This window comes from Plecotus auritus (assembly GCF_963455305.1).
Source record: "Plecotus auritus genome assembly, chromosome: 3".
In the NCBI taxonomy this organism is placed as follows: Eukaryota; Metazoa; Chordata; class Mammalia; order Chiroptera; family Vespertilionidae; genus Plecotus; species Plecotus auritus.
In genome coordinates this window covers 39,806,960-39,834,146 of record NC_137772.1, presented here as the reverse complement: position 1 = coordinate 39,834,146, position 27,187 = coordinate 39,806,960, and the positions used below count along the sequence as shown (strand labels likewise).

The 27,187-nt window shown below is 36.9% G+C and overlaps 1 protein-coding gene across 3 annotated transcripts in view; it reads left to right on the top strand.

Moving 5' to 3' along the window:
* The window catches only part of TPP2 (tripeptidyl peptidase 2), a 101,811-nt gene that overhangs the window by 67,163 nt on the left and 7,461 nt on the right, over positions 1-27,187 (top strand). For 2 of the 3 annotated variants that reach the window (XM_080659121.1, XM_080659122.1), the window contains exons 17-26: positions 1,053-1,207; positions 3,060-3,176; positions 3,426-3,526; positions 4,120-4,216; positions 5,013-5,150; positions 6,379-6,623; positions 6,888-6,966; positions 14,563-14,714; positions 25,294-25,390; positions 26,355-26,485. In XM_080659121.1, coding sequence (XP_080515247.1) covers positions 1,053-1,207; positions 3,060-3,176; positions 3,426-3,526; positions 4,120-4,216; positions 5,013-5,150; positions 6,379-6,623; positions 6,888-6,966; positions 14,563-14,714; positions 25,294-25,390; positions 26,355-26,485 — 1,312 coding nt within the window. Of the gene's footprint in view, positions 1-1,052; positions 1,208-3,059; positions 3,177-3,425; positions 3,527-4,119; positions 4,217-5,012; positions 5,151-6,378; positions 6,624-6,887; positions 6,967-14,562; positions 14,715-25,293; positions 25,391-26,354; positions 26,497-27,187 lie in introns of all 3 variants that reach the window. The other variant, XR_013960078.1, reaches the window with a different exon arrangement.

Here is a 27,187-nt window from a genome sequence, read left to right as displayed (position 1 = left end):
TAGGGCTAGGGGGCGTCAAAGAGAAAAAAAAAAAGTACTACAGATGATTCCTATTTCAAATAAAACTTACTGTTATAACATCAGGTTTTGTATTATTAGCAATTGATTAGGTTCACAGCCCTCTGTGCAAACTTGACTTTGTGAACCAGAGAATTAAGCCTTGTTAGTTACCTGTATTATAGTGGGTATTCAGTAGATAAGCTACTGATCCTGCTTCACACTGATTTGGGCTTACCTCCACCTCTGCCTCAGAATAAAGCTGAGCATATGTAGTTCTGACATTATCCTTTCTAGAAGCAAATAGAATACAAATAAGCCAAGAGGGAGAGACTAGGAAAAATTATTAATGAAGTTGAATAGATACTTACGGAATTTAAGCATGATAAAAAATAGAGGTTTCGCCAAAGCCGGTTTGGCTCAGTGGATAGAGCGTCGGCCTGCGGACTGAGGGGTCCCGGGTATGATTCCGGACAAGGGCATGTACCTTGGTTGCGGGCACATCCTCAGTGGGAGGTGTGCAGGAGGCAGCTGATCGGTGTTTCTCTCTCATTGATGTTTCTAGCTCTCTACCCTCTCCCTTCCTCTATGTGAAATATCAATAAAATATATTTTAAAAAAAAATAGAGGTTTCTAAAATTAAAATCCCTTTTATCAGGAATTACTTGGCTCTCTAGTAAAACAAGAGGAAAGGTTGAGCTTAGCAGAGGGGAGAGGGATTTTAAAAGGTACCTGATTAGGATAATTATGTGTCCACCTATGGATACCTTGCTGTCTCATGATGTTTACAGCATAGTGGGTTGTTTATTTTAATCCTGATTTATTTATTTTCCATAGTTGAATCTTTGACCCTTTCAGCTTTATTAATACTCTTTTGAGTCTTTGTTTTTAAGAACATATGCAAATTTCATTTGCGTATATCATTTGATTATTGATATATTATTTCCTAATAAGTATTTCCTAATAAATGATTTTAAGAATCATTTATTCTTAAAATCATTTTATGTCCATTTTGAATCTTATCAGTATAAAATTTTTCTTCTTTTTTATTTTAGAAGTTACAGTGTGTTCTTGTTCTTCTGAGGTGTTGGCCAAGTTTGTTCTTCATGCAGTACAACTTGTGAAGCAAAGAGCATATCGAAGCCATGAATTCTATAAGTTTTGTTCCCTTCCAGAAAAAGGAACGCTGACTGAAGCTTTTCCTGTCTTAGTAAGTTTTAATTAATAGTTCAAAATCCTGAAACAATTTCTTTTCCCTTTCTATGTGAACTAAGTATTTGAATTTGAATTTGATTTTATAGTTTATATTCAGAGTTTTTTGGGGCTCTTTATTTTGTTAACTAGAAGCCCGTTGCACCATATTCGTGCAAGAATAGGCCTTCCTTCCCCTGGCTTCGCGCCCAGCCACCTGGGAGCCTGCAAGTCCTCACTCCCGGCCAGAGCACCGCTCCGTAGCTCCCTCCGCTGTCCCTCCTCCCCCTCATAGCAGGCATCCCATCCCTCCCGGCTGCTCCACGCCTGCATATGCAAATTGACCTGTCATCTTTGTCGGGTTAATTTGCATACTCACTCCTGATTGGCTGTGGGCGTAGCAGAGGTACGGTCAATTTACATGTTTGTCAATTATTAGGTAAGATGCCAAGTAAGTGAGGTAGGAAGATAGGTAATCTAATTAGGATACTTGAGACCGAGTCCAAGGTAAATATTAATCTCCTTTTAACTCTTAAATAATTTGGTCAAAGAAAGTGCTGGTCTGACAGATACTCTTGCCTTGCATTGGGGACCCTGACTGATATTGTGTCTTTATCCCACTGTAGATTATTTCCTTATTTAAGATGGTTCTATGCATCACTTAAGTTATTTTATTACTGCCCATGAGGTTAATTTGCTTTCTAGGTGAAATTGCTACTGCTTCTTACACAAAGTACTTCAAATATGGCAAGTCTCCATTCTTACCTGTAGTGTTAGAAATAATGACTAGACCTTTCTCCATGGAAGGTGAATGTACTGACATTCTGTCTTGAACTTGCTCTGTAGTTGGTCATATGATCTTGCCTATATTTTACTTTTCTGATTACTTTCACTTGTGTTCATGTATGTATCAGTGTTATGATTCACCTTTAATGAACTGATTTTTAGAAAACGTACTTTAAAACTGAGCACTAGGAAGTTTTTGTTTTTCCTTATTTTAGTGGGGAAAAAAAATGTAAGTAATCAAAATTTCATTTTGTTTTGGTTGCCAGGCAGCTTGGAGCCTGAAATTCATCTGTGGCTATTGATTATGCCTTATAAAGCTGTAATACCCTTTCTCCTATCATTATTTTTCCTTTGGTCCTAGGTTTTTATTCCAGTTTGTTTTCACCATTATTTTATTGTATATGTTTTTGAAAGCTGCCTCAGATCTTTCATGACAAGCATCGTAGGATTATCTATACTAATAAAAGGGTAATATGCTAATTAGACTGGGTCAACCGGCCATCTTCCGGATGTCCACCTTCCTTCCGGACAAAGCCATGGTGGTGAGGGCCGAGGCAGAGGCAGTTAGGGGTAATCAAGCCGGCAGAGGAGGGCAGTTGGGGGCGAGATCAGGCTGGCATGGGGGTAGGGGCAAGATCAGGCAAGCAGGGGAGGGCAGTTAGGGGCTATCAGGCAGGCAGAGGCAGTTAGCGGTGATCAGGCAGGCAGGCAGGTGAGCGGTTAGGAGCCAGCGGTCCCCAGATTGCGAGAGAGATGTCCCCGATTGGAGAGGGTGCAGGCTGAGCTGAGGGACACCCCCCGCCCCCGTGCATGAATTTCGTGCACCAGGCCACTATTAAATAAATAATTGTATGTATTTAAATGCCTGCACTATATCCCTGCAACTGTAATTTCCATAACTTCAAGCACAGTTAAAAGTTATTGTGTTCTTTTGCTTTACAAGTAGGAAAAGTTTGAAGACATAGAATTGCTTTGAAACATCTATTTATATTCTATAATTTGAAATAAAATGAGAACATTGAGCATATGTAGTTCTGATATTATCTGAGATTATTTATACATTTGTAATTTATTTTTCTTTGCAGAGTGGGAAAGCAATTGAATTTTGCATTGCCCGTTGGTGGGCTAGTCTTAGTGATGTCAATATTGATTACACCATTTCTTTCCATGGGATAGTATGTACCGCTCCTCAGTTAAACATTGTGAGTTCCGCATTTTCATTATTTTTAAAGTCAGTTGTTTGTGTTATTGAAAAATAATCTCACTGGTTGGATTTACACTTCATTGGGGACATTACCAGTAGTTCTTAAAATAACCACAGGTAATTTAAAAATAGTCCTGTTCATGGGTGCTTATAAATTTTGCATTAGACATTTATTTTAGGTCTTGATATTGTCATAAAATATTTTCAGTGAAGTTTGAGAAACTAATTTGATAAATATCCTTCATAGCATGCATCAGAAGGAATCAACCGTTTTGATGTTCAGTCCTCCTTGAAATATGAAGATCTGGCTCCCTGCATAACTTTGAAGAGCTGGGTCCAAACACTACGGTATCATTAAATGTTTTAGGGCTAAGGATGTTGAGTATTGATGTGGTGGGGGGCAGGAGGATCTTACACTCTTTGAAGAGATAGTAATTTTCTTAAATCCATCTGAATGTTGGAAATGAAAATTCAGTTTTTGACACTCTAGCCTCAGAATCCTGGCAGGTCTCTGAGGCAACCTCAGCAGTAGCTTCTAGCGTCATATAGCACGTAAAATTTTCAGTGCACCCAGCAGGACCTATCCTGTGAGGAGTGAGCACCACCTGTAGTCAAAACCTGTTCTTCAACACTGGGTTAGTAATTGCCACTCTAGCATCTATCATTGGGATCTGATTATACTAAGGACTATTAGTTGACATTTGAAAATGTTTTTATCATGAAAAGATTATCTTTATAATGTTGTAAAATTTAAACTGTAATATGTATTGCTATGGTTCAGTCAGTAAATAATTAGGTAAGTTAATGATTAAAATATTATAAAGTATACTGAAAAGGATAGTATTTAGGAATGTGTATTTGCGTCTTGTGATGTTAGATAGTTTTATTTGTCTCATTAAATGAATTATTGAATCAAATAATTACTCATTGTCTAATTACAGTCCACTGAGTGCAAAAACAAAACCTTTAGGATCAAGAGATGTTTTGCCAAATAATCGTCAACTTTATGAAATGATCCTTACCTATAACTTTCATCAAGTAAGTATCTTTATAATAAAGTAGACTTTTACAGTGCACTTTTGTGTTTTGTTAATGAATCATAAAATTTAAAACAGAAGGATGATAAATTTAGTGTATGTAAATATGAAATAGAATCAAGTAACTAACAGTGCTTAATTTGGAATTATTCTTTGGGAAATTATGATTTGTAATGATCTAAGTACCATTCAAGTCTGAAGTCACAAATTCTAGTTTGTGGTGACCTGGCCTTTGAGCCTTAGTTTTTGTAATCACTGAATCTATTCATTGTACAGTATTACCTGTCCAGTTGTTAGGTGTCTCATCAATGCCAGATGCCTTCTGAGTATGCTAGTAGTAGGCCTGTTTGCTTTCTGTGAAGCAAGCTTTGGAGCTGTGAGACATTAGAATAATTCCTAGGTTGAATGAGTGGTAAAGGTATCTGAGGCCAGTATAAATGTTAGATAAAAGAGTTTATGTAGAATCCATAGATTTCAGTAAAACTCTTATTGAAACATAATATTTGGTTTTAATATTTGGGAGATTGATTTCAGTAAATATAAAATTTCAGTTTTATAAAGAAAATATGTTAATTTATTAATTAATACAAATGGCTAGGTTTGTACTTTTAAAAGTTTATACAAGAGAAGTACCTGTTATAAATGCCAAAATACTGGATGTTCTACATTTAAAAAATTAGCTACTACAAGAAAAAATTTTAATACTTTTGATGTAAAAGTCTCATTAGTAATAGTATTACAAATCTTCATTAGAAATCATATGAACCATATCAAGTAATAATTCTTTATATTTATAGCCCAAAAGTGGGGAAGTAACTCCAAGCTGCCCACTACTTTGTGAATTATTATATGAATCAGAATTTGACAGCCAACTATGGATCATCTTTGACCAGAATAAAAGACAGATGGGTTCAGGCGATGCCTATCCACATCAGGTATGAAATTTGCAGTGATTTTAAAATTAACAAATTCCTGATTTCTTGTTATGGCAATATTTGTGTTGTGTTTTTCTAGAAGCTCAGTTGTCTGTTGTAGAACAGAATGGGACAACTTTTCAGCCATGTAGTTTAGCTGATTTAAGTTTTGACGAAGGCAAGGATGACATAGGCACTACTGGCCAGCATAGTTTTTATTTTTTCTGCTTCCTACCCACTCCTTCCACCCATCTGAAGGTTGAAGGCAAATCTTCTGATATAAGTGAGCACCTGGAAATGATCTTAGGTCTTAACTGGATAAAGAGCACTATAGCAGTGTCCTAGAACTTTCAAATTTATCTTCTCATTGGACAGCTGTGTATTGAGCACTTCCTGTATGCCAAGCACTCTGCTTGCACTATTGTATTGAAGAAAAAAACCTTTTAATCGTAAATTACAGAAATTTTATCCCTGATTGAAATATTGTTACAGGGAAATAAGGTAAATCTTGTAACATTTATAATTTTATACTAAATAATGACAATAACTTATGCAGGTAGGTTTTTTGGTTAATCATTCAAGGAATGATTTCTTTTGTTCTCAAAGCAAGCCCCAGTCACATCTCTCCCAGTAGAGACTGGATTGTTGCAGAGCCATCATTTTGGTTGCTTTTAAAATCTCATCAGAAGAATGCAGGTTAACTAGGTGGAGCATAGTAAATTTTATTTCTTAATCTCTGATTGCTTCTATCAGCAATAAAGCCATGTGGCATTCTGGTTACAATAGAAAGATTACCAGTCATGTGTATACACATGTGTGTATCTGTCTTAGATATTATATGGCACCTCAATTTTGCTAATTTTGTGTGTTGTTTTATAAATTCTTGAGTAACTATGAACTAGAAAATAATAGCTTTTCTCAGCCTGGAACAGACTGATGTAGCTGAGACTATAGGAGTAACCTGTAGTTGGAAGAATGAGGGCTTGGAAGTCAGACCTGCCTTCAGCTCCCTTGTCCTTTACTACGCTATATGTGACCTTGGACAGTTCACTTATGTCCCCTGGTCCTGCTTGCTCACATGCAAGATTGAGATTTTGTGCGTATGTAAAAGTGTGTGTAGTAGCTTGTGCTGTACCTCATCTGCTGTTAAGCACTCTAAGTTGTAACTGTTTCTGTTTATCCTCTTTCTATAATTTCTGTTTACTTGGCTAAACTTTATTTTTTCTAAATGTTGTTTTTCTTTTTTTAGTATTCAATGAAATTGGAGAAAGGAGATTATACAATTCGTCTACAGATTCGTCATGAGCAAATCAGTGATTTGGAACGTCTTAAAGATCTTCCATTTATTGTTTCTCATAGGTTGTCTAATACCTTGAGCTTAGATATTCATGAAAATCATAGCCTTGCACTTCTAGGAAAGAAGAAATCGAGTAATTTGACACTACCACCCAAATATAACCAGCCATTCTTTGTTACTTCCTTACCTGATGACAAGTAAGTGATGTTGTTGCTTATATTTAATGCCTACCTTACACACTGTATTCTATTAATGTTAGTTAATTACCTTAGGCTAAAGTTTTAGTATGTTGTGATTTACCATTTTATACTAAGGTTATTTGTCCCTTTGATTTTTGAAATCTTAGCTATGGAAATTATTTCAGAATGTAATCATTTTGTCCCCCTCCCCCCAACTCCTAATTATCTTTATGAAACTTTCTCTTTTGTTCTCTCTCTCTCTCTCTTAAATCTTCTTGTTAGAATACCTAAAGGGGCAGGACCTGGATGCTACCTTGCAGGATCCTTAACATTGTCAAAGACTGAACTTGGAAAGAAAGCGGTAAGTACTAGTTTTGTGGGGTTTTTTTTAACACTGAAATTACCTATTCTAAAATTTCCCTTTCTTTAAAGGTGGGGATTAATTCCACATTTCAGAATGGGTAAAAGAGAAGATCTCCCTGGCCAAAATATGTATAATTTTTCCCCCCAAATTACTAGTAGAGATCAATTAATATTTTGTTGTGTTTTAAAATATTTAGTATTCTTTTTCCCAGGTATAACTTACTCTGGCACTGAATCTGTCCTACCTTGCATAGCTGGTATACTTGAATTTTCCATCAAGTCAGACATATCTGATTTAAACTTGGCTTAAATGAATGGTTGGCTTCTAAAAATTAGTCAGAACAATTGCTAATTAACGATATTTTTCACACTATACAGACCTTTCTTATTGAAATTTTACATAATTATGTTGATAATTACAAGGTATTTCTTTTGGCATTGCCTTTTATTTTGGAGTTTCAAAATTATGGCATTTTTTTTTGTTAAAAACATTTTTCTGGTTGTTAGAAATATTATAGTTTGATAAGTAACTCTTTTAGCTTTTCTATCTTTTCATTACAAATTTATTATGAGAGAAGTATATATAGCTGTCACCTTTTTTCATATCATTTTAGCTCAGTGCTAGTAAAAGTTGTCATTCTTACAATTTTGTATTTCTCTTTAGCATTAATTAGTTCTTATAAGCTAAGCCTGCTAATGCTGAAATCTAGAAATGCTGTTATCAAATGAATAGATCTCATACATATTAACAAGCACACTTATTTCTTGTCACTTGAGTCAAAGATCATTTATTTGCTGTCATAGAGGCATAACTTGGGAATTTTGTGCTTAGAAAAAGTTGTTTGCCTTGACATTTCTTGAGTCTCATTTCAGTTTATACTATTTATTTATATATTCTTTAGTATGATTTGAAGTGTATGAGTAGTTAATTGTACTGGAATTCATGGATGCACTGATTTAAGAACTAGTAGTCTTTTCTCGTAGACATCATTTCCTGGGTAGCGAGCGTGGCCACTTCCTCCATGGGGCTTCAACAGTGAGGCTTCAGTGATGATGTTATAACTCTTCTGAAGTGTCCACTTCCTTGTGATGAGTATGACAGAAGAGCATTGTTATTAAATGTATGCTTTTTAGCAATTCAGAGATAGTTGCTACTTCCTGGCTGCAGTTGTGAAAATATAAACATCTGGGACTAACTGTAGTTATTACTTATCAGGGTAGATATTCTTGAGAGAGAGCAAAAACCTAAAACTGTAAGTTAATTATATTTCCCAGCACATTTTTTATTTATTACTCTTCCCTCAGTAGTTTTGCATTTTTTATGATTTTTGGTAGTTGGGAACGTTCATTTTACTTCTCTTTGACTTGAATGATGCTTTTTCTATGAGAGCATGGGTGTATGTGATGGTTGTGATGTCCTTAAAAATCAGACTGTAGACTATCAGCTAAATTTAATACTTCCAAAAGTGTTTTGATAACTAATGGAGTTTCCTCTACTGAATTTTTGAAATAAGTTGAAAAACATTCACCCTTAAGAATATCATTTCAGTGCGTTTTTATTTTTAAAAAATCAAAGTGGCAATGTTGCTTTATTTAAAAGCATGCCATCTTGATCACAGACCTGACCCTTCTAAGTATGTGACACATACAGGTAGAAAGTAAACTGGGAGAAAATTATACAGAGGTGGTGTCTCCATCCTGTGTAGATGATGCATGTTTTCTTACAGAATGTTGTTCTAACTCTCAGGGGCAGTCTGCAGCAAAACGACAAAGAAAATTTAAAAAGGTACTGATTGTCAGTTCTTTAAAAAGATGTCTTAAAGCCTTATTTACATAGTAGTTAAACTTTTTTTCTGTCACTATTATAAATCCTTTTTTAAAAAATCTCTACCTTAATCTTTAAGTTCTGCAGTATAGTGTCTTTAGCTTATCAGTGTTGACATACTGCTTTCCTAAAGTTACTTTTCTACCATAAATTGCTAGAGGACCCCTGTTTTATATATATGCATATAGCGGAAAATAATGCTGTTTATATCTTACTACAGATAAATAATAATATTTTAAATTTTGCATATCTGATATCGTATGTAGAGAGAAATGAAACTTTTCAGCTATGTAGGCCAAACAATTATTTTTAAAGTATAAAAAGCATTCTTAAATTGGATGATTTGATTAAAAATATTATTAAGATATTTCAAGTGAAGTTGATTCCTTGCTCTTGCATCTTCTTAGTTCTTAAAGGGCAGAGACAAACAGAGCAATGGACAAAGCAGGAACAGAAATAAGGACTGTTGACCCAAAATTAAAACTTATACTAAGAGCATAAGCAGATTTTCAGGCCATAACTAGTAAGTAATCTGATCAACTTTCTGCAACTTATTTGACAATCTCTGATTGACTACTAGAGCCAAAGTTAACAGAAAAGAAAAATTCTACTTCAGGTGTACTTTAGAGAAAGGGATACATAGTCACTGAGCTCTCTGGTGAAAACCTGCTGACATCATTTAGCATTTAGTGATTTTTCCCATTCAAGCTGGAAGCATTTCAGTGGGAGAATTAGTACTTTAAGGTATGAACAAAAGACACCTTTTGTTTCTTAATTCAGAGTGATATGAAACGGGCTCACCATTTTATAATAGGTTAAATTCCTTTATAAAAAAGACCTCTGAAATGTCCATATTATTATGTAACGATAAATACTTTGTTCAAACAGAGTACACTACTGGTAATCACCTTTCCAGATTTTTTTTTTTAAATGTGCTTCTCTATTGACCAGTATTTCTCAACTGAGATTTTTGATCCATTTGTAGGCCATATTATTCATTTAATGAAACGTCACCAGCATTAAAACAGAAACAGAATAAAGTAGGAAATGTCAGTTCACCAGACTGATAAAACTAATTTCATTTTATCTATAGATTGTTTATCTTTGGGTCAGTGTGAAAATAGCTTACAAGCCACTGTTTTAGAGGATGAGGAAAAGGTATTCTAGGAGCCCATTAAAAATAGAAGTTACATATCACAAAGGCATAGATTTTTTTTCTTCTTCCTGTTGTATCTTTTGGTTGAATTTTGGGGGAGTTTTGATGGGATTTTGTTTGGATTAGGGTATGAATAGAAAACTATCAAATAAATAGAAAGATTATTATTATTACTTGATGGTTAGTAAAGTTTTGTATTAAGAACTTGACAGCTAGAGTTACCTCTTCCCATTTCTCTCTTCAATGCAAGTATACAGGAAGCTCTGATTTTAAAAATAATTAGTACTATAATTTTATAGTCATAATACCAAAATATATTATTAACTTATCACCTGAAAAAAATACCAACTAGGTTTTTCTGTGGACTTTTTCTTTGGGTTTCAGTGACTTTTGACTTAAAATGTGTTACACTTTTTTAAGCTCATTGTAATATGAAAGAATATAGTTACTTTTAACAGATCATAAATAGCATTCAAATATACTAATCTTTAAAATAGCTTTATTAGTTTGTGTGAAGGTATTACAATTTTGAATTTAGTTAATAACTTAAGAACTAAGGAAATTGATTTTTTACTCCAAATTTTAATGATGGTATGTTTTATCACCCAAAGAACAGTTACTGATTATGTGGGTAAGTTTGACTTTCTAAATAATACTGCTCAGTTCAAACACTGTTGAAATACTTTGTGAGCAGAATAGTAAATAAATGTAAATAAACCCAAAAACTTACTGTTAAGTATCCACAATAGAGCACTTTAGCATTTCTGCTCTAAAGATTCTTCTTGACTATGTTTTAAAATTACAATACTTCTCAAGGTTTACTAGTACAGATTTACTGGTACAGAATAATTTTTATTAAATTGACCCCAGGCTAGGTCCTTAGAAGCAAGTTGTAAAATACTGTCAAAAAGAGCCGAAACCGGTTTGGCTCAGTGGATAGAGCGTCGGCCTGCGGACTGAAGGGTCTCGGGTTCGATTCCGGTCAAGGGCATGTACATTGGTTGCGGGCACATCCCCAGTGGGAGGTGTGCAGGAGGCAGCTGATCGATGTTTCTCTCTCATCGATGTTTCTAGCTCTCTATCCCTCTCCCTTCCCCTCTGTACAAAATCAATAAAATATTTAAAAAACAAAAACAAAAAAAAACAGATGACCATTGATAAAGCAAATGAAAAATAACCTTATTTTTCTTTTAAGAATTAAAACTACCATGTTCATAATTCTTAGTAATAAAAATTCTTGTCCTAATATCTTATAGGATTATATATTAACATTTCTAATTTCTAATTTGATATATTTAAAAATATAAAAGGCTGATTACAAAACCTTGATCTCTGCCCCTCCCTTCCCCCAAGATCATTCATCATAAACTTTCCCTGTCTCTTTTGTGCTTTTACTGATAGTGTATGGTTGTTGTGATAAAGGGTTTTTCCTATTTGTAGATCTTTGTTAAGTTTATTGTTAATCATAAATTATCTTTAATGGATTGCTCATTTTAAATTCAGTTCATTTTATTTCTTCTGTACTAAAACAAATACTTTTCAAAACTCTGAGCTTCAGAGGAGGAATTGGCTCACAATAGAGGCTTCCCCTCTGGAAGTTTGTGTCTCTCCCTAATCAGGCAAGGAGGAAGGAAAACGAAGGGAGCTCACGTTAGGTTAGAGTGAATGTGGACTGCCTCTTGCAGAAGCATGACCTCAAAGAGAATAGGAGAGTAATGGTTGGAGGCCATTTATAACTTTAATTCTTAAGTTTGTTGTCTTTGTTATACAGATGACACTGAAGCAGTCTGTTTGGATAAGAACTTGATGATAAATCATCATCTTAAATTTTGCAGACACTTTAACTTGGCCTTGCCCAGGCCAGTGCCCACCAAAGAGAATGAACCTCAAGAAGGAGAAAAGGGTGGGTGGCAGGGTCCAGAAGGAGCTAGCCCCAGCAAAATACTGCTTTCTTTTCCCTCTGTCATACTTCACATAGATCTTTACATGCAGGCTGTGGGCCCCTGGAGAGAGAGAGAGAGAGAGAGACACCTAAATGGCTAAAAATGGATTTGTGTGGTTATTTTCCATCATTGGTTTTCTGCGCTTAAAATTAGTCATATTGAAATAGTAATTATTTTATGGTGGAATACTATTAGAACAACTATAATAATAGTTCCTTATATTACTATTCCAATTATATCCCAAAATAAAGTTTAATTGTGAAATATTTAAAATGGCCATATTTATGTAGTATTTACAGCTAAAATTCCTATTTTGGGGAAGGTGGGGGCTTGCAATACTATTTTTTTAACTCTATCTAAAGGTTTTTCTGGTGACTGTGATTAGAGCAGTAAAAGTCTGTTTGGTTATATAACTTTTTCTCATTTTAGAAATTTTAAAAATTAAAACATATAAGAATTTATTTCAATTTGGTGTTATTTTTCATGTAAACCTGAAGACAGAATTTGAGAAATTGAATTAATAAATAATGGGAAAAAATGAAAATAAGTAATGATTCAATTAAGGACACCTAGTTATTGTGCTAAAAATAGAACTAGTAAATTCAATAAATTATTTGATTTCCCAGATAATGTAATACTTTTCATAAGTAGAGACTTAAGTGCTTTAATAAAATAGATGGAAATACATGTAATTGGATATAATTACCACATTTCTCTGCTCTCTACAAAGAAGAACTTTTCAAAAGACCTATCATACTTCTTACTTGATTTCTCTTTATCTTTCTTGGTCAGCTTTTACTGTCCACTGAAATTGGTCTTGTCATGGTGATCAGTAGCCACTGGTACCAGGCTTTCCAGTTATTTCCAGCTATAGTCTTCAGTTGACCTCTCCCTATTTCTTCACACTGGCTATTCTCAGGGCTGCCATGACCTCAGATTATCTCTGTGTTCTGTCTCTCTCCTCCCTCCCTTCCTTCTTTCCCTGTTTTTTCATTCAAGGCAGTGTTGGGATGCTTAGATTTGCTTACTAACTTGCTTTTCCTTTTTTCTACTTTTGCCCTCTATCGTCCAGAACCAAAACTTTTAATTCATACAGGATTCAGTTATTAAGCAAAAATCTTTAATTATTTCATCACCTTGCATAAAACTCTTCTGGTAGACTTCCTTTTGCACTTAGAATAAAGTCTGGATGTTCTTTTTTTCTCCCATATTTTATCATCCCTACTTAATATGGTCACTGTCCATTTGCTCAGTACATATAGCTGTGCTTCCCAGATACCAAGCTCTGGTTTTTGCACATGCTCATCATCTACCTTCAAACACTTTCCCTCTCATTTATTTGAGGTTCTTTTTTTAGGTCATTTAGGTTCAGTTAGATTAGATGATACCTCTTTGGAGTGGCCTTTCATAACCACTTTGTCTACAGTGTTTCCCCCACCTTACCTAGCAGTCTTATTTTCTTCATATCATGTGAAAACCTGATATGTATTTACTTATATGTTTGTTGTCTATCTTCCCTACTAGAATATATGCTTCCTGAGGGCAAGAAAGGGCCTTGTCTCTTTGTTCTTTAACACTCAGAGATTTCCCTGGCTCCTTAAAGGGCTCCATAAGTCCTGATAACTGAATGAAGAAAAACATTTTTCTTTAAATTTACTTACAGAAAAAGGAGGATCTTTTTTTTTTGTTGTTGTTGTTGTTCTAACTTATTTTCTCCCCTTCTCAGATATAAAATGTGCAAGGCTCAATATACTTTTATAATTAGTCTACCAAGTAAAACTAAGAATACCAAATACATTCATATAGAGAAAATTTATTCTTACCTCCCTTATTTAAAGGAGATAGTAGAAGCGTTGGTACTTTAAAGTTGGGGAGAAAATTACTTTGATCGCATATTGGAATTTTTATGTATTATGATGCATTAGAGCAAGAGTGTCAAACTCAAAGGCTAACACGGGCCAAATAAATAAGGTCTAAGTTTATGTGGACTGCAAGAAAAGAAAAGCTTCAATTTGCATAGAAACATAGGTTTGTTTTGATAGAGACATGCTGAATACAAAGGACTGAAATAAATGAGTAATCGTTAACACAAATTAATAGAACATTTTCATAAAAATTAATATCTTTCTTGAACATTAACTTATCAGACACCGAATAACTGCACAGATTAATAATCGTAATGCAAAGAAACCTATTTTTTTTTTCTCCATAAGTGAAATATTCCCTGTTGCGCACACCAAACAAGTCAGTCCAAGACTAATGATGTGGCAATCAGCTGCTAAAATATTCGCTGCTAGTATTAGTGGAGAGAAATGGTGTACCTGTGTGTAAAGCGCGTAAGAGAAATGAATGCAACACAATTATAGTAATCAGTCATTAGTGAACATTGTAGTTCGTTATTAATAATTATGTATAACAGGATATTGTAAAAATTGAAGTTATAAAATTTTTATTAAAATGTTTCTTACATACTGTTTTATTGGCTGGGCCACAAAAATATTTGTTGAGGGCCACATGGGGCCCGTGGGCTGCGAGTTTGACATGCTTGTATTAGAGTCTGGAATACAGTGTGGTACAACTCCATGTTATGTAATATTTAACTCTTAAATGTGATTTTAAAATATGTAAAATTATGCATGTTAATTTAAAACTCTCTTTCCACACTTATAGGATGTAATCCCTGTTCATTACTATCTAATATCTCCACCAACAAAGACTAAGAATGGCAGCAAAGATAAAGAAAAAGATTCAGAAAAAGAGAAAGATTTCAAAGAAGAGTTTACTGAAGCATTACGAGATCTTAAAATTCAATGGATGACAAAGTAAGTTTTTAATGGATTTTAGTGCTCTAAGAGTTTACTTTTATAACAATATTATGTGTATATGCTATATTCAAAAGATGTTAGCAGTAGATAGTAGGATTGCAGGTACTTTTAAATTTTTTTTATAATTATATTTATTATAGAATTCTCTTGTGATAAGAATCTTTTAAATGTTTATTAGTCTCTTATTTTGATGTACTCTTAGAAGAGAATTTTATTGGAAGGTATAAAAAGAAAATAAAAGCCGAAGCCAGTTTGGCTCAGTGGATAGAGCGTCGGCCTGCGGACTGAGGGGTCCCGGGTTCGATTCCGGTCAAGGGCATGTGCCTTGGTTGCGGGCACATCCCCGGTGGGAGGTGTGCAGGAGGCAGCTGATCGATGATTCTCTCTCATCGATGTTTCTAGCTCTCTATCCCTCTCCCTTCCTCTCTGTAAAATATCAATAAAATATATTAAAATATATATATATATAAAAAATAAAAAGAAAATAAAAGCATGGAACAGACAGATCTAACAGGGAAGGGGGGGACAGGAAGAGGTTAACCAAAGAATTTATATGTATATATGCATAACCCAAGGGTATAGACAATAGTGCAATGAAGGCCTGGGTGGGGCGATAGCCAGGTGGAGGGATGAAAGGGGGAGGGATGGGAGACATCTATAATACTCCCAACAATAAAAAAGAAAAATCACTTTGCCTTGCCCATTCTCCAAAGATAATCAATGTGCTAGTATTATTTACCTCTGTATTTATACATGTAGCAGTATAAATAATATTTATGTATCCTAGTTTTCTAATTACTGTTTTATATGACTATTTCCTGTGTCATTTAATAGTCTTTTAAAATGCCATTTTTATTTTTATTTTTTCAAATTTTTTCCTGTTTAAGAAAAAAAAGAAAATTTATCCATTTCTCCCACTCCCACCCTTTGCCTCTTGCAAACACCAACTGTTCTCTGTATTTATGTGCTTGATTTTGTTTTCTTTGGATAAATACAAAGAAGTGGAATTGCTGGATCATATGGTAGTTCTATTTTTAATTTTTGAGAAACCTCCATACTGTTTACTGTAGTGCACAAGGGTTCCCTTTTCTCCACATTCTTGCCAACAATGTTTTTTCTAGTCCTTTTGATAATAGCTATTCTAACAGATATGAAGTGATATATATCATTGTGATTTTGACTGGGGCATTTTTCTGGTAATGAAGATGCTGAGCATCTTCTCATGTACCTATTGGCCAACTATATGTCTTCTTTGGAAAAATGTCTTTTCAGATCTTCTACCCATTTTTTACATTAAGTTTATTGGGATGACATTGGTTGGTAGGATTATATAGGTTTCAAGTGTATACATTTTTATAATACATGATCTGCATATTATATTGTGTGCCCCACTCAAAGTCATATCATTTTTTATCACCATATACTTGTCCCCTTTAGCCTTTACTATTCCTCCACCCCATTCCCTCTAATAACCACAATACTGTTGTCTCTGTCTATGAATTTCAGTTTTATATTCCACATATGAGTGAAATCGTATGATTCTTAGTTTTTTCTGATTGACTTATTTCACTTAGTACAATATTCTCAAGGTCCATTCATATTGTCACAAATGGCAGTATTTTCAACTGTTGTAATAGCTGAGTAGTATTCCAGTGTATATATGTTCTACATCTTCTTTATCCAAGCCTCTTTTGAGGGCACTTTGGCTGTCTCTGTGTCTTATCCACTGTGAGAAATGCAACAACGAACATAGAAGTGCATATATATTTGCAAATAAATATTTTCAAATTTTTCCAGAAGAGGGATTTCTGGGTCATATGATAATTCTGTTCTTAATTTTTTGAGGAAACCACCATACTGTTTTCCTTAGTGGTTGCACCAGTTTACATTCCCACCACCAATGAATGAGGTTTCCTTTTTCTCCACAACCTCTCCAACACTTTTTGTTATTCTGTCTTGTTGATAATAGCCATTCTAAGATGTATGAGGTGGTATTTCATTGTAGTGTTGATTTGCTTTTCCCTAAAAGCTAATGAAGTTGAACATCTTTTCAAATGTCGGTTGGTCATTTGTATGTTTTCTCAGGAGAGGTGTCAGTACAGGGCCTCTGTCCATTTTATAATTGGATTGTTTGTTTGGTGTTGAGTTGTATAAGTTTTTTTTAATATTTTGGATATTAACCCCATGTTGGAGCTGTCTTCCACTCATTTGCTTGCCTTTTTGCATTGTTGTCGGTTTCTTTTGCTGTGCAGAAACTTTTTAATTTGATATAGCCCCATTTATTTATTTTTACATTTCCTTGCCTTTGGGGTCAAATTCATAAAATGTTCTTTAAGACCAAGGCCCATAAGTAGTACTTAATGTTTTCTTCTATGTAATTTACTAGAGGCCCGGTGCATGAAATTCATGCACGGGTAGGGTCTCTAGGCCTGGCCAGCAATCAGGTTCCCCACCTCCCCACCTCCTCCTCCTCTTGCTGCCCGCGCACCGCCACCATGCGGTTCCCCGCCTCCTCCTTCCCTCGCTCCCTCAGCGCCCTGCTGCTGCTGCTGGTCACCCACCATGTTCCGTGCCTCCCCCTGGTGGTCAGCACACATTATAGCGAGCAATCAAACTCCCAGTTGAACTCCCGAGGGGATAATTTGCATATTAGCCTTTTATTATATAGGATTGTTTCAGATCTTATATTTAGATCTTTGATTGACTAATATCTACACTAATAAAAGAGTAAGATGCAAATTGACCATACCTTCGCAACGCACATTAGCCAATCAGGAGTGAGTATGCAAATTAACCCAACAAAGATGGAGGGTTAATTTGCATATGCAGGCACCGAGCGGCTGGGGGCAGGGCGGGACGCAGGCGTTCTGCACTGCCCCATCCGCTCTGGGCCTCTGGGCAGCGTGAAAAGGCGGAAAGGCGGCTCTGGGCTGGAGCGAAAAGGTGGCTCCGGGCCGGAGTGAAAAGGTGGCTCCTGGCCGGAGCGAAGGCGGTGCCAGCAGCCAGGGTAAGGAAGGCCCATTCTTGCATGAATCTTCGTGCATCGGGCCTCTAGTATCCTATATAATAAAAGCCTAATGTGCTAAATGTTCGGTCGTCCATTCAACCAATCAAAGCGTAATATGCTAATGATATGCCAAGGCCACTCAACCACTTGCTATGACGTGCACTGACCACCAGGGGTCAGATACTCTAACCAATAGGTTAACTTGTTGCTGGGGTCCAGCTGATTGGGACTGAGTGAGACAGGCCAGACATGCCCTGGGAGCCCTCCCACGGTCACTCCCCAGCTGGCCAAACTCCCACATCTCTCCCTGGTCCCGATCGTGCACTGGTGGGCTCCCTCAGCCTGGCCTGCACCCTCTTGCAATCCAGGACCCCTCGGGGGATGTCCAGTTTCGGCCCGATCCCACAGGCCAGACCGAGGGACCCCACTGGTCCATGAATTTGTGCCCGGAGCCCTCTAGCACATATATATACTAGAGGCCCGTTGCAGGAAGATTCCTGCAATAGGGCTTCCTGTGGCGGTCTTCTTCCCTCCCTTCTCCCCCGCCCCGCCTGCTTCCCTCCCTTCTCCGCAGCCCCACTTGCTTGCTTCTCCACAGCTTTGCTCCCTTCTGCAACGCTTGGCTTCCTTCTACGCTGTCTTCAGTCTTTGCTCTGCTCCTGGATATGCAAATCAACCGCTGTCTTGGTTGGGTTAATTTGCATACCCGCTCCTTATTAGCTGGTGGGCGTGGCTGGTGGGTGTAGTGGGGTGATGGTTAATTTGCATATTACTCTTTTGTTAGATATTATATCTCCTATATAATAAAGAGGTAATATGCAAATTAACCCTCACAACATCACAAGATGGCTGCACCCGCAGCGGAGGTGGTGTTCCCATAACACAAGATGGCTGCACCCACAGTGAAGGCAGGGTTCCCGTAACGAGCGGTCAGCAGGGACCTGAGGCTGCGCCCCTGCCCGGCAGGGCTTGACGGGGGACCTCAGGCCATGCCCCCCGCCCAGTGGGGCTTGAAGAGGGGCCTCAAGGTGAGCACCCCGGTGCCGGGCCGGGGGACCTGAGGCTGTGCCCCCCAGCCTGGCATGCACCGGGGGACCTGAGGCTGTGCCCCCACCAGGCATGAACTGGGGAACCTGAGGCTGCACCCTCCACCATGTGGGGCTTGATGGGGGACCTGAGGTTGTGCCCCCTGCCTGGTGCCAGGCCAGGGACCTGAGTGGGGCCAGCCAGGTCTGGATCTCGCCCAATGTGGGTGGGTCTGTCTGGGTCTGGGTCTCGCACGATTTCGAGACATGCGTGGGGACTTGACTCTGGGTCCCATGGCGCGCCTAAGACTCTGACAGGGGGAGGATTTTCATACACATTTTACTAATTTTCTTTCATCTCTGACACTTCTATTATAGAGAAAGGGCAAATAGCAATATTAAACTATTTCCTCTAATTCCCTTTTCATGTGCACAAATTTCGTGCACCAGACCACTAGTGTGTGTGTGTGTGTGTGTGTGTGTGTGTGTGTGTGTGTGTGTGTGTGTACGTACATATATATTGATTTCAGAGAGAGAAACATCGATGATGAGAGAGAATCATTTATCAGCTGCCTCTTGCAAGCCCCCTACTGGGGATCGAGCCTGCAACCCAGGCATGTGTCCTGACTGGGAATCAAACTGTGACCTCCTAGTTCAAGGTCAGTGCTTAACCACGGAGCCACACCAACCAGGCAGATCTTTGATCCATTTTTAATTAATTTTTGTACATGGGGACACACTGTAATCTAGCTTCATTCTTTTGCACAGGGCTTTCCAATTTTCCCAGCACCATTAATTGAAGAAGGCTTTCTTTTCTCCATTGTGTGTTTTTGGCTCCTTTGTCAAAAATTATTTGCCCATGTACATCTGTTTTTTTTCCGGGCTCTCAGTTCTATTCCATTGGTTTGTGTGTCTGTTTTTATGTCAATAATATGCTTTTTTGATTACCATAGCTCTGTAGCATAACTTTTAATCAGGTAGTGTGATTCCTCTGCCTTAATTTTTTTTTCCTCAGGATTGCTTTGGCTATTCTGGGTCTTTTGTAGTTCCATACAAATCTGGTGATTTTTTTGTTCTATTTCTGTAAAAAATGACATTGGGATTTTGATGGATTTACATTAAATCTCTATATTGCTTTAGGTAATATGGCCATTTAAAATATGTTGATTCTTCCCATCTTTGAATACGGAATATCTTTCCATTTTATTGTGGCTTCTTCAATCTCTTTTAATAATGCTTTATAGTTTTCAGTGTATAGGTCCTTCACATCCTTTGTTAAGTTTATTCCTAGGTATTTTATTCTTTTTGCTGCAATTGCAAAAGGAATTATCTTTTCCATTTCTTTTTCTGAAGTTTCATTGTAAGTATATAGGAAAGCAGTGGATTTTTGTGCATTGATTGTGTATCCTGCAACTTAACTGTGTTTATTTATATTGCTAATAGTCTTTAGGTCTTTCTATATATTGAATCATGTCATCTACATAAAGTGACACTTTTTCTTCTTTCTTCCCAATTTGGATGCCCTTTCTTTCTTCCTCTTCCATGATTACTCTAGCTAGGACTTCCAGAACTATGTTGAATAAGAATGGTGAGAGTGGACATCCTTATCTTGTTCTTGATTTTAGAGGAAAAGCTTTCAGTTTTTTACCGCTGAGTATCATATTGGCTGAGGGTTTGTCATATATGGCCTTTAGTATATTGAGGTACTTTCCTTCTATACCTATTTTATTGAGTGTTTTAATCATAATGATATTGTGTCTTATCCAATCCTTTTTTTATATCTGTATATATAAAATCCTAAGCAACCGGTCGACTGGTAGCTATGATGCACACTGACCACCACGGGGCAGACGCTCAACGCAGGAGCTGCCGAGCTGCAGTGACTTGGCAGCTGCGGTTCTCGGGTGATGTACTGGGAACCAGAGAGGAGGGAGCCTGATTCCAGGGTGTGTCACCTAAGAACTGCCCCAGGGACCCCTCAGGGGATGTCAGAGAGCCAGTTTCAGCCCAATACCCACAGGCCAGGCCGAGGGACCCCCGTGCACTGGGCCTCTAGTGTATTAATAAGATCATATGATTTTTATCCTTTGTTTTCTTAATGTGGTATATTATATTGATCAATTTGGGTATGCTAAACCATCCTTGTGTCCCTGGAATGAACCCCATGTAATTGTGATGTATTATTTCTTTATTCAATTTGCTAGTATTTTGTTTAGGATTTTTGCATCTGTATTCAGTGATATTGGTCCATAGTTTTCTTTTAGCCATTTAATCTTTTGTTTTCTGGTAGTTCTGTATCTCTGTGGTTTCTTTTCCTTCGTGTTTCTCTCTGTTGTTTTTGTTTCATGATATTCCATACTTCTTTCCTCTTTTTAAATTCTGTGTCTCAGTTTGGGTTTTTGTGTGAATATTATGATATTTATGAAAACGAAAATTATATATGTGTATATAATAGTCCTTTTTGTTTTGAATGAATCTGCTCTCCATCCTCCTTTGCAAATTCCGATCTTTACCCTCCTACCCTTTTATGTTTTTGTTGTCACAAATTATCCCTGTTTATGCTGTAAGTTTGTTGGTGATATTACTTGTGACTTTTTGTTTTGTTTTTTTTTTGTTTCAGGTAGAATAATTCCCTTGAGTATTTCCTATAATAGAGGTCTCCTGGTGATAAATTCCCTCGGTTTCTGTATGTTTAGAAAAGTCATTTTTTTTTCTTTTCATATCTAAAGGTTAACCTTGCTGGATATGTTATTCTTGGCTGGTAATTTCTCCTTTTCAGTAGTTTGAATATTTGGTTCCACTCTCTTCTAGCTTATAGAGTTTCTGCTGAGGAGTCTAATGATAAGCTAATGGGCTTTCCTTTATAGATTACTTTCTTTTTCCCTGGCTGTCTTGAGAATTTTTTCTTTGTCATTAATTTTTGACAGTCTTAATACAGTGTGCCTTGGAAAAGGCATTTTTAGATTGAGGTTATTAGGTGTTCTGTTTGCTTCTTGGATTCGAGGATCTAATTCTTTCCATAGGTTTGGGAAGTTCTCATAACTATTTGAGTAAATTTTCTCTCTTCTCTTGGTATGCCTATTATTCTGATACTGTTCTTTCTGATGGAGTCCAGATAGTTGTCATCGTGTTTGTTTCTTCTTTTGTTTTTAGGCTCGAGTCTCTCTTTTTTCTTCTGTGTCATTTCTTGATTTCTATCTTCAGTATCACTAATCCTTTCCTCCATCTGGTTGGCTCTATTTTCTATGCTCGCTAGTTCATTCTTGATCTCTTTTTTTTTTTTTTTTTAATATATTTTATTGATTTTTCACAGAGAGGAAGAGAGAGGGACAGAGAGCTAGAAACATCGATGAGAGAGAGACATCGATCAGCTGCCTCCTGCACGCCCCCCACTGGGGATGTGCCCGCAACCCAGGTACATGCCCTTGACCGGAATCGAACCCAGGACCCTTCAGTCCGCAGGCCGACGCTCTATCCACTGAGCCAAACCGGTTAGGGCAATTCTTGATCTCTTTTAAAGTTATTCATCTCAAGAATTTCTATTTGGTTCTTTTTTAAAGTGTCAATCTCTTTGGTAAAGTACTTGTTTTGTTCCTTGATTTGTTTTCTGAGTTCATTTAACTGCCTGATTGTATTTTCTTGCATCTCATTCAGTTTTTTCAGAACTGCAATCTTGAATTTTCTGTCATTTGTATCACATATTTCCATGTCTTTAAGTTTGTTTGTTTTGGTGGTTTTTCCACTTTCTCTCTAAGCTGCCTCCCTGCCTTGGTTATTCATGGTATTTGATGGATTCCTTCTTTGTCTAGGCATCTGTGTGAGTGGCACTTCTCTAGCAGATTAAAAGGAAGAGGTCTTGGTATTATTTTTGAGTAGGTTAAAGTGATTCTGTAATATCAGTTCTTGGGTTTGTAGATAATATGCTCCCCAACATGGGACCAAAGGTTAAGGGAGGCGAGCTCTGGGAGGCTACCAGGCTGTAGGGCTCTATAGCTTTGTTTTTCTGTCTTGAACGCCGACCCTTGTACTATGCTTTAGCCAGGTCTCTTGGCTCAGCCGCAGCTCATGCTGCACACTCCTGCAGGAATACCCACTGAAACTCTTTCCTCCTCCTGGTGGAAGGGGGCACCAGCCACAACCCAGTTGCTCCTCTCTCTAGGCTGAACCTCAGTATGAGCTGCTGGTTGCAGGCTATGTCCGTGGCTCATCTCAGCTTTTCTTCCTTCTCGCCTCCTCCATTCACTCCCATTTGCCCACCTTTAGATGTTTCAATGCGTGGTTCTTGCAGGCATGTTTTTGCATCGAGCAGGGAATTCTTAGTTGAGTTTTAGCAGTTCAGTTTGTTGAAACCAACAATCCTCTGAGGTCACTCTAAAATACCATTTTTAGTAACAATGTAGTATATAGTCTTATAGATGAAATATAACCTATTTAAATACTTGACACATATATTTATAGTTTTTCTTTGTAATACTGTGATTTTTGTTGTTGTTGGTTGGTTGGGTTTTTTTGTTGATTCTCACCTGAGGATAGTTTTTCCATTGATTGATTTTTAGAGAGAGTGGAAGGGAGAGGGGGAGAGAGAAAGATTGATGTCAGAGAGACACATAGATTGGTTGTCTCCCACACCTGCTCCAACGGGCTAAGGATAGAGCCTGCAACCCAAGTATGCACCCTTGACTGGGAATTGAACCCATGACCCTTCAATGCCTAGGCTGATGCCCTGACCATTGAGCAACAGTGCCAGGGCTGTGATGGATATTTTTATACATATAGATTTATTTTTAAATTTCCATCAGATAGCATCTTAAAGTATAATTACTGAATTAGAAATTAATTTTTAAAATCATCTTAGGTTTTGCCAAATTGCTTTGTAGAGAATATAACAACGTATAATTCATCCACTATATGATGGGGCTCCTTGTACCTTTGCCAGTGGTGAGCTGTGTAATTAAAAATAAAGCCTTGCTACTATAGGGTGCAAAGAGAAAAAGCCATTATTGCATTTCTTTAGTAGTTGTTAAATTTGAGCTTTTTAAATGTTATTAGTTCATTCTTTGTATAGTTTCTGTCAGTTGAACCATGTTCTTTGCCTATTTTTCTATTGGCACATCAGATTTTTCTTTTAACATAGAATATATTAATGCTCTGTTGTACTTGTCACAGAATTTTTCCCCAGCTTATCATTTGACTTTTAGCTTACGTTTTATATAGGAATGTATTCTATATAGTAAAATTGATTGCTTTTTCCATTTGTGATATGCAGTATTTCTTTTACCACTGATTTTCTATGGGAGTCCTCATAGCTGGTTATGTGTGTATCCCTGCAGTCATGAGGTCTTACAGAGAACAGACATCAGATTATGAAAATGATTCCCATTATAATGTCAGTCCATATTCAAAAGTACCTTTCCATTTAAAACTAGGTTGTATCTATCAGAAATCAAAGTCTTTAGGTTAGTCTGATTGTAGGATGTTATAAACAGTTAAAAATATAATGTAAATCATTCAAAAGTGAGATTGACTTCTGGCATGATAGTGATGCAGACATTTTATGCCAGGCTGGTTCTCCTCAGCTCCAGGTCACAGGAATTTCTTCCTGGGAGGAGCAGGAATTTGGCATTTCTCATACAGCCCAGCTGCCTATTGTGGAGTCTAATTTTCAGGGTGTCAAGAAGTGGGGACTCTTTTTTTTCTGCTCAGCTGCTACTTTTCTGCCTTGGGTGTGGCACTGCTGAGGCCTCAGTCACCTCACCCCAGCTCAGGATGCAGTGGTTCCATTTCAGGCAAGTCAAACCAAGAAGACTACAGGCTACTCCTTCCCACACCATGTAATCAGGAAGAACTGGCCTAGTTTTATTCAATTTCCCCATCTGGGAACATGGAAAGTCTCTTTATTCAATCAAGAATTTAGATTTTTCACAAAAAGTTAAATTTTTCTTCTGGATCTCGGACATTTCTAGATCTTTATTTTTTCTTGCTATTTGTGAATGTTTTTTCCCTCCGTTGTGTTTTTTTTTAATATTGTTGGTGTTGTCATTTGTCATTAATATTTTTTAAATATATTTTTATTGATTTCAGAGAGGAAGGGAGAGGGAGAGAGAGACAGAAACATCAACGATGAGAGAGAATCATTGACCAGCTGCCTGCCGCATGCCCCCCACTGGGACTGAGCCCACAACCCAGGCATGTGCCCTGACGGGAATAGAACTGCAACCCCCTTGTTCACAGGTCGATGCTCAACCATTGAGCCACCCTGGTCAGGCTTTTTCCTCTATTTAGGAAAGCTGTCGATGCTTATTTTTATCTTCCATCCTATTGAACTCTTAATTGAAATAATTTTCATTTTTTATTTCATTGATTTTCTAGGTAAGCATATTTATACCACCTGCAAATAATGATAAGTACATTAGGTGTACTTATATTTCAAATTGAAGCCTTATGTTATTGACTGGAACTTTAAAACAATGTTAAAAAATAGGAAATATGGAAATTTTCTTTCTAAAAGAAATGAAATCATGATTTTTCTTTCTTTCTTATATAGGCTGGATTCTAGTGACATTTATAATGAATTGAAAGAAACATATCCTAATTATCTTCCTCTATATGTTGCACGACTTCATCAGTTGGATGCTGAAAAGGTTGGGCCTGTTCATTTTTAATATGAGTATCTTATTTTGTTTGTAATATTAAATAAGGTTTGTGTTTTGAATTAAAAGACAAACATATTTATCTTCTATTCTTGCTGACTGAAAATGTGTTTCCTCAAGTTGACTGTTCCATTAAGCTGTTTTCATTTAAGCTAAGTAAAGAACCTGGCCATTACTATAAGTTTAGGATTCTTGCTCTTTGGTCACTGGGAGTAGTAGTAGTAAAGATACTCTAAGGATTGCTTTTCTGGCATTAACTTAGAGGGCAAGGAACAGAAGGCAGTGGTCCTAGCCTGCTGCAAATACTAGTATCTTCAGCAAAAGAAGCACCCCTTACTTTGCATTAAGTTTGTTTACAGTTCTTGCTTTTAAGAAATAGCTATAATTTCATACTTTATTAACATGGCCAGCTCTCATTAGTAATCATGGTAGTAGGAATAAGCTAGCCATAATCATTTAAAAATTATCAAGAGTTTAGAGTGAATTAGAAAGTGTTGAAAGGAGACCTCTAAAAGACTTGAACAGGAGAGAAGCAGATTGCTGAGAACACCATGAATAATCGTAGACTTGTTTCATCAGCTAGTGCTTTTTTTACTTCTGTTTTTATGTGGCAGGTGGCATGGGACTGAAGTAAATAGCCAATCTCTAAAGTATTTTCTTAAGATACCCAGAAAAGGAATTGCCTTTATAGAAAACACTTTACATTTTTATGAAATTTATCTTTTGCTTACTCTCACCATTTAAGGCCAGTGGGGAGCGTAAATTGGGTATTTTCTTGTCTAAGCTCAGCTTTTGAAGAGATGCTGACAGTTACAAAGATCTCGGTAGGAGGGCTGTAAGTGGACTGTATAGTCCCCTCACACTGGAGTTGAGACAACAGACATGAAAATGCTTAAATATACTCATTGATACATCTTTTTTTTTTTTCTTCCTTATTCCTTTTTTTCCTCTCCAGGAACGAATGAAAAGACTTAATGAAATTGTTGAAGCTGCAAATGCTGTTATTTCTCATATAGATCAAACGGCCCTAGCAGTTTATATTGCTATGAAGACTGACCCCAGGCCCGATGCAGCTACTATAAAAAAGTACCTAACCAGTAAATAATCTTTCTTGCATCTCATTTCTTAGTTACCTTTTTAAAAATGGGATTGATATTATTGAGAATATTTTTATTTCTTGGTAATTGTTATATCCTTATAACTAATGAGTTGTCAAGATTTAGATACTCCCTCCTTAGACACTTTGTAATAATTTTCTTTAATCATTTTAAGATGAAGCAGAAGAAAAGCAGTTTGCTTTCTTTACCATTAGATGCAATCCTGGTAGAGATTTATTACATCAGAAGATAAAGATACCTGCCCTGGAGCAAGGCAGTTTACCTTAGTGATTAAGAGTAGGGATTCCAGCCGAAACTGGTTTGGCTCAGTGGATAGAGCGTCAGCCTGCGGACTGAAAGGTCCCGGGTTTGATTCCAGTCAAGGGCATGTACCTTGGTTGCGGGCACAACCCCAGTAGGAGGTGTGCAGGAGGCAGCTGATCGATGTTTCTAACTCTCTATCCCTCTCCTTTCCTCTCTGTAAAAATCAATAAAACATATATATTAAAAAAAAAAGAGTAATCCAGAAAAAGATTAAGTAGCTTGGAATCCTGGATCTGCCTCTTTCTAATTATAGGACCTTGAACAAATGCTTAATCTCTTTTCGTCTCAATTTTCCCCTTTGCAAAATGGGGGTAATTAATAGTATCTTACTCATAGAATTGTTTTGAGTATAAAATGGTAAAAGAGT